General features: G+C 43.0%; 1 protein-coding gene across 1 annotated transcript in view; it reads right to left on the reverse strand.

Moving 5' to 3' along the window:
• LOC101627924 overlaps positions 1–8,540 on the reverse strand; it is a 55,966-nt gene that overhangs the window by 13,511 nt on the left and 33,915 nt on the right. Inside the window, 2 exon segments of the mRNA XM_012723167.1 lie at positions 3,371–3,456; positions 4,033–4,165. Of these exon segments, the coding sequence (XP_012578621.1) occupies positions 3,371–3,456; positions 4,033–4,165 (219 nt within the window).

Consider the following 8,540-nt stretch of genomic DNA (forward strand, 5'->3'; position numbering starts at 1 on the left):
TTTCTAAATCAAATACCTGAAGTTACCCATCCACTTGTGGGTAAAAGTCCACCCAAAAGGGATTGGCCCAAAGCAAGGTCTGAAAGCCTGCCATAAGACTAAAGCACCTTCTGTCCGGGACCCATAGAAAAGGGAACCGCCAGACAAGTCTGGGAGGAAAAGAGATACATTAAAATCAGGATAAATACTGCCATAGTCAACCTCCCCATGGGTCTCTCACCCACATTGCTTTCAACCAGTCCAGGGTCAAGAAATAAGCATGGTTTCTTCCCATGTCTCCCTCTGATCTATATGGCTTCCTCAGGTCGCCTGACTCTCCATCCTGCTTCCTTCATCTTCAGATTCCTTCTTTTCTTTTTCTTTTCTCTGCTCTGCTCAGCTCCACCCTCCTTCTGGGTGGGGCAGGAACCTGGAACTTCACCTTTTCCTGGGGACCACCCAATTACAAATCCTCTCATCCCTAGCATCTCAGGCCTACACCCTAGTTATTCTATGCAAAAAAAAAAAAAAAAAAAAAATATTAGGGAAAAAACAGTTTTAAAAAGATGTGGTACATATACACAATGGAATATTACTCATAAGCAACTAAAAAAAAAAAAAAAAAAAAAAAATGCTTTTGACCATGTATTCCCTCCAAGCAGTTACAAGTGATTGGCCTCACAGATAAGCATTAACAAATTTGTCTTCCCTCCATCTCTTGCAATCCCCCCTTGTTTGAAGGCTTGGTCTTCTTATATTCCAAGGAAAAGGGAGTTAAGCAGCAATTGTTGAAAAAAGCAAGCTGGTGCCCACCTGTCTCAGTCTCCATGCAGATACAATTCCCCTCTCCTTTGCAGACCCTTGCTTATCTCCCTCCTTTATTTTCCCCATTGTATAAATGACCCTGACCCTGCCAAAGAGCTGGAAACTCTTTCAGACATGAGTCTGCTGCCTTCATCTTTCGTTTTCAAATTAAACTACTTTCCTTGTTTCCTTTTATTGGCTGAGGGCAACTGAGACTGTCATTGGTTATCAATATAGCTCAGTTTAAGGGGTTCCATGGTGCTGATGTGCAGCACTCCACAAAGAGTCAAGAAAGCATGATCACCAGCATATTCAGTGGTGAGACACACAGATGGCGATTTCAAAAAGCTGCACCAGGCTTACAAGTAATGCACTGAACAGTATTACTTACCCTAATTAAAAAATATGCTTTGCGAAAAAGATTATTTTCAATAATATAATAGTTTATTTTTACATCATTTTGTGCATTTTTCCATCTCAGTTGTAATCTCCTTGGGCTTCCCACCACCATATTACCAAAGTCTAGTGCATTTCTCTCCCCCCACTGTTTTTGATCCCATTTCCCACTCCACCCCCATAAATTGTCTCTGGTATTTAACTGTTCATTATTATTATTACTATTATTTTCTCACCTGGTCTGTTATGCTCCTGCTATGAGTGAAACCATTTGGTATTTTTCCTTTTCTTTCTGGCTTATTTCACTAAGCATGATCTTTTCTAGCTCCATCCATGTTGCTGAAAAAGGCATGTGTTTCTTTTTTTTTTTTTTTTTGGTTGCTGAGTAATAGTCCATTGTGTATATGGACATCATTTTAATCCAGTCATCCACTTTTGGGCATTTGGGCTGTTTCCATGTCTTTCCAATTGTAAATAAACAGCAATAAACATAGGGGTGCAAGTAGCTGAAAAGGATTATTTTTAATGTTAAACATCAAACTCTAAAGCAATTCAGACTTCCTTGATTCTATCTAGAAATCAGACAGAAGAGTCCCTTCCAAAGCAATACACCCTGTCTCAAACAAATATGATCAAAAGATAAGATCAACAATGGTTATCATTTACATTTTGGAGTTGATTCTGATTCTGTTACAGGGCAACCCCTAAGGGAAATGGGATTGGCTGGGTCTGAGTCCTCAAGAGTACACATAAAAATTTCAGAATAAGACCTAAAGGCAGGCACATACAAAAAGATTTATAAAAGGATTATTTAAGAGAAATGAAATGGGGGGGGGAGGGAGAAAGATAGGCATAGCAGAACAAAAAAGAGAGACAGGTAGAGAGAGATTAGTCCTGTAACAGGATGGTCCCTAGGAAAAAGGGAAGTTCCAGGTTCCCTGCCCCACCCAGGAGGGTGGAGCTGAGCAGAAAAAAAGGAGAGAAGAGAAGGAATGGGGGAAGAAGAGAAGGAAGCAGGACGGAGAACAAGGAGACCGGAGGAAGCCACATGGAGCAGCAAGCATGTGATGAAGAAACCGGGCTTATTTCCTGACCCTGGACTGGTTAAGGCAGATGTGGGTGAGAGACCTGGAGGGAGGTGACTATGGCAGTGTTTGTATTGATTTTGATGTTGCTCTTTTCCTCCCAGATTTGTCTGGCCATTTCTGACCTTTTCCATGGGTCTGGGCCAGAAGGTGCTTTAGTCTTGCGGCAGGCTTTCAGGCCTTGCTTTGGGCCAATCCCTTTTGGGTTGACTTTTGCCCACAAGGGGATGGGTAACTTAAAGTGTTTGATTTAGAAGTTATATTCTTTGTGTTCCATATTGTATATTTACTGTATTAAAGTCCCTTTTCATTAAAGTTTTATATGTTTTGTCTTATTGTGGGGGATGGCAGAATACACTTAGAGCAGGCAGATTTGGGGCTTCAGGAGTGCTCTCTCCCCCTGCCCTATAAAAGTCCTACTGTAACTGGGTGGTCCCTAGGAAAAAGGGAAGTTCCAGGTTCCCTGCCCCACCCAGAAGGAGGGTGGAGCTGAGCAGAGAAAAAGGAGAGAAGAGAAGAAATGGAGAAGAGAGAATGAAGCAGTATGGAGAACAAGGAGGAGACCTAAGGAAGCCACATGGAGCAGCAAGCATGTTTTTTCTTTTTTTTTTTTATTTTAACCTGGAACTTCCCTTTTTCCTAGGGACCACCCAGTTACAATACCAGTAACTTTGTCTGAGATGGCACCTAGGGGTATATATGCTGAAGGCAGGCAAACCCAAAAACTCCCTGCAAGCCCATGTGTGTATGGTTTTCAAACCACTAGGGCTGCTTAACTCTTCCTTTATTTCCCTGCAATCTCCTCTTTAAGATACTCAGAGTCATGACAGATTAATGGCATGATGGGAGTTGTAGTTCTTGGCATCTGGTTGTAGTCCTTGGGCATGGAGATGGGGGTGGAGTACATAATGTATCAGTAGGTGGAGTTCATTCAGGTCATATTATTCCCCAAATAATCTCTCAAGGATTAACTATATATGTTTGGGGAAAAAAGAAACCAGACTTCTAGGTTGAGACATACACAGTTTGTTCCACTAATTAATTAAGAGTTTTATGTCCTAAGCTCAGCTTTGATCTTGACCCCCATTTTTCAGTGCTTATAGTACTGGCAGCAGGAAATGCCTCAGTTCAAACACAAAGATGACACAGACATGTACCAGCACAGAGTCTCCAGGGACTATTGACTTGAAGGCTTGAAGAGAAGCAGAGTGTCAATTAATATCTAAGACAAATGGAGAGGAGGTGGCAGTGTCAGAAGTTTGATTCAAAAATAAAAAAAAAAAACTCTTACTTTTTAACTGGAGCACGCTGAACTGGAGCAAGCTCTCATTCTGATTGTCCAGAGCCCCAATTCCAGGGACTCAATTATAAAGTTAGTAAAAAGTCAAGGGTCTAGATTTTTTTTTTAACTACAATTTCAACAGGCATTGAAGGCAATATTGTCTTCCATATTTGTTCCACACAGAGGCTGCTACTTGCATTTTTGAGTCCTCTTCTCCGTGTCAGACCAGGCAGCAATATAGTGCCTGCATACAGATCTGGTCTATCTGGGAAGTCCCAGTAGCTAGACAACTTCATGGAACATCTATGGCATAGATGCTGAGTTTGGGAGTGAGTGAGGATAACCTCCAGAGGTCTTTGTCTCCCTTCATTCGCCCCTGCTATCCCCTTCCATACTGAATAAGTTTGCTGTGTGAAATCAGTAGAATATTGTAGAAATGGCAGTGTTTGGTTTTTCAGGCTAAATAACAAAAGGCTTTGCACATACCATGTTCTCTTCTCTCTTTCACCACTTGTTTTGTAAGAAGCCAGCTGCCATGGGCACTCAAAGAACCCACAAGCAGGATACCTGGTGAAGAACTGAGAGTCCTGTCAAACTGCCAGTGATAAATTAAAGCTTTCTGCCAACAAACATGTAAGAGCAACATCTTGGAAGCAGATCCACCCTGGTCAAGACTTCATCCTGAGTCAAGAATCTACTTTAGTTTCAGTAATTATCTAAAGCCAGAACTACCCGCTTAACTGCTCTGGCTCTCTGACCCACAGAAACAGTGAAAGGATACTTTTATTAATCATAATGAGTCATCAGACAAGCTGAGATCTCCTGGGGTCAGAATAGAATCAGAAAAGCCTTGGAGGAATAAGGAATACTCCAGAGATAAGGGAGACAATCAAACTCCCTAGATTAGGGGGCAACATAACATTCTAGAACAAGAATGATAAAGAAAAACAACTCTCAGATATGGTCTGGGGCACAGAGACTTAATTCTGGGCACAGAGACATTAAGACAGAGTGAGTGAGACCACTGAGAACTAACTGATCACTGAGAGACTGATGGGGCTTTGGAATAATTAGGAAAGAAGGCATGCATTCTCTGAAGCATGACTTCCTGGCCTGGTTCCAGCAGTCTGGGAGTCCCTCTTTATTTCTGTTCCTTTTCTCCTTAATAAAGTTTCTTTTCTTTTTCTAAACAAATCTGCCTCTTTTTACTTGCTGTCCAATCATCTGCAAAGCTCCTGCTGTGGCTTCATGGGGCACCAGCCTGTGGTGGCTACTGGCTGGGACTTAGCACTACCACCTGGGTTCCATTCCTGATGGGGACACTAGACTTGAAAACCAGAAAGTATGATCATTAAAAGCTAAGTTTTTGAGATTTGGAATTTGGTACACAGCAGTAGGTACAGAACAGAGATTTTATAACTTTGGTACCTGAAGTGGTATGTCAAAGTAACAAGCAGAAATATGGACGTGGTTGGGCCCTCCCTGGTGGTGCAGTGGGTTAAAGCACTGCGCTATGAAGCTCTCAGAAGCCATTGCAGCACGAGTTCAATCCCCGCCCAAGAGGTGTCCCACATGGCATAGCGGACCTCTCCTGATCCACCCGCTGCTCTCCTCACAAGTGTATTTCAGTACATACGCCTGTTCTGTTCCCCACCCTGTCTCTGGGAGTCCTTTCACCCACCACACCTCCAGCCTGTAACCCAGTTCTGTAAGAATAAATAAATAAATCTTAAAAAAAATATATGGAGCGGCCCTCCCTGGTGGCGCAGCAGGTTAAAGCACAGCACTAAGAAGCTTAAGCCACTTCCTCATGAGTTTGATCCCCGCCTGCTCTGGAGGTGATCCACATGGTGGGGCAGATCTCTCCTGACCTGCCCAATGCTCCCCTCAGCAGTGTTCTTCATCAGTCGGCCTGTTCTGCTCCCACTGTCTCTGGTGAAACCTCTCACCGCCCCTGCACCTCTGGCCTGTACCCAGTTCTGTAAACATAAATAAATAAATCTTTTTAAAAATATATGGAGTGGCTTTGTTAAAGGCAGCAGACAGAAGCAAAGACTTTGGGGTGAGTGTTAGTTAAAGCCTCAAGTACTGGGGACAACCAGATTGCCTTTCAGGAAGGCGTTGAATAGAGACTTAAGGAAATGTGCAAACTACTTCTTGGAAAACAAAGGAAAGTAATCTTGTTATTCAGTAGTGTTATAGGGAAGGGAGGGGGCACCTCTGAATCCCCAAACCTGCTGGCTCTAAAGAGCTTTTGCCATCCACCACATCAAGACAAAACACATAAAACCTTTACTGGAAGTGTAACAGGTACAGGTTTCATGGACTCCTCCCCTACTCCAGATGCTGGAACTCCAAATCCCATCAGTACCAAGAAGAAGCACGCTGGGACGTGAGGGCGGAGCTGAGCAGCCAGGTTGGGATAAAACCGGACAAATGGGCTCTGGGGGCGACCTGGTGGTTCGCAGCTGATCGTTTTTAGCGCTCAATCGGTTTTCAGCATGCCTCGGTTTTCAGCGTGCCAGTGGAGTCCAAGTCAGCAGAACTGGTAGGACATCCTAGTTAACCTGTGTTTCTCTCCCTCTTTCCCTGGGTTATTCCTTTACCTTTCTCCTTATAAATAAATCCATTATTTAACCTTTTGAGTGTGTCCATAATACCATTAAATCGTAAGCGCACGGGTGAAGACCCACAGACAAGCAACCCAATTCACATTGGGGTGCCCTGTAACACAAGGGAACTTTAATACAATCAGTGTGCAATACTGAAAAGACAAAGAATATAGTTTCTAAATCAAACACCAAAGTCACCCATCCCCTTATGGATAAAAGTCCACACAAAAGGGATTGGCACAAGCAAGGCCCCAAAGCCTGCCACAAGTCTAAAGCACCTTCTGGTAGGGACCCATGAAAATGGGTCAGAAATGGCCAGACAAGTCTGGGAGGCAAATAGAAAAATCAAAATCAAGATCAAAGCTGCCATAGTGAACCTCCCCTTGGTCTCTCACCCACATCTGTTTCAACCAGTCCAGGGCCAAGAAACACGAGCCGCTTCTTCACCGGCCTCTCTGCTCAATGTGCCTCCCTCAGGTCTCCTTCTGGCTCTCCAACCTGCTTCCTTCCTCTTTAGATTCTTCTCCAGATTCTTCTCCCAGATCAGCTCCACTCTTCTTTGGGTGGGGAAGGGTAACTGGAACTTTCCTTTTTCCTGGAGACCACCCTGTTACAGTGTTAGAACATCTAGTGACCCTTTCTCTTGCAATTATATGAAAAGTAGAACATGTTCCACATGACCCGGCCAAGGAGATTATAAAGCAAAGAGTTGAAGGTACTGCTTGGGTTCTTAGTTCTCATAACAAAATACAAGCAGATAGAGAAATGTCAAAGGAAAGATTTTTAAACAGAGAAGAACAAAGATGTTCTGGTTTTGAAATTTTTCAGTCTTTCCAGATAACAAACAATACTAAAATTAATGAATGGCTTCCAGTAAAGTGAAAGACCAAGACATTACCAGCAAAATGTGGTCTTATGCTAAAGACAAGGGTGTGATTGTAAACTGTTGAGTTAAAACCCCATATAACTGTTTCTCTGAACAAAAAACTATTCAAACAACAGAGCTTCTATGAAACTTAAGCAACCACAGCAGTAACCTAGGTTAGAGAAAGGCTTCACTCAGAAAAATTTGAAAATATGGCTTTAATAAATAAAAGATACACAATGTTTGTTTAAAAAAAAATTAGAATGGCAGTAACACCACCAGACAGAAATGAATAAGAAAGAAATAGCACAAAAATGAGGAAAAAAAGGACTTTGTACACCCAAAATTCAGCTTGCAAGGGGCAGATTTGCAAACTTGGCTTGGCCTTCATGGAAAAGGATGAGTAACTCAGAGAATAGAACCCAAAAAATCCTAGAAGGCAGATTCAAAAACCATGGAGAAGAAATAGAAATGATACCATAATTTTAGGTGTTCAAGCCTAGCCTCCCAGCCAGGAATTGATCCTAGGCTGTGGCACCTGCTCTGAGTCCCGGCCACTAGACCACCACAGGGTGGTATCTCACAAAGCTGCAGCAGTAACTTTACTGAGGCTCAGGCAAGCAAGTGAAAAGATTCGTTTAGAGAAAGAAAGAAAGAAAAACTTTATTAAGGAGAAAAGGAACACAAATAAAGTAGGACTCCCAGGCTGGTGGAGCCAGGCCAGGGAGGGGAAAGCATCCCAAAGTGGAATCCTGCCTCTGGAAATATAGACTTTTTTTCCCTAATTATTTTGAGCTCCACCATTCTCTGGGATTGGTTAGTTCTCAGTAGTCTCACTCACTGCCTTAAGTCTCTGTGCCCAGAACTCAGTCTCTGTGTCCCAGCCCTGATTAATTAGAGTCCTTTTTCTTTATTTTCTTTATTGTCCTATTCCAGAATGTCCTGTTGCTCCTAGACCTGGGAGTATTTTATTAACCCCCTTTGGAATCTGTTGCTCTTATACCTGGAGCCTCCCTTAACTCTTCTGAAGTCCCTGAAGCTCCCTAATTATCCCTAACTTGCTCTTGGGTTCATTATGCCTATTCCTCCACTGGCTGTTGGAGATGTTAGAGGGAGATAATTTGTATTTCTCTATTCACCAATATCCCTGAAGAGGAGCTTGAGATACACAAGGAACTATATTTAAGAAACTATACCTGAGGAGTTGCATCTTGTGCTGATTTCGATGATGGATTTCTGAGCTTTAAACTGAGATCATTAAAAAAAGGAGAGAGCTGGGCCCTCCCTGGTGACACAGAGGGTTAAAACACAGCACTAAGAAGCGAAAGCCACTTCAGCATGAGTTTGATCCTCGCCCTGGAGGTGATCTACTTGGCATAGCAGACCTCTCCTAACCCACCCACTGCTCTCTTCAGTAGTGTATTTCAGTACATCTGCCTGTTCTGCTCCCCACTCTGTCTCTGGTGAAGCCTCTCACTGCCCCTGCACCTCTGGCCTATACCCCAGTTCTGTATGCA

This window comes from Condylura cristata, unplaced genomic scaffold, assembly GCF_000260355.1.
Source record: "Condylura cristata isolate star-nosed mole 26May11 unplaced genomic scaffold, ConCri1.0 scaffold00010, whole genome shotgun sequence".
Classification (NCBI taxonomy): domain Eukaryota; kingdom Metazoa; phylum Chordata; class Mammalia; order Eulipotyphla; family Talpidae; genus Condylura; species Condylura cristata.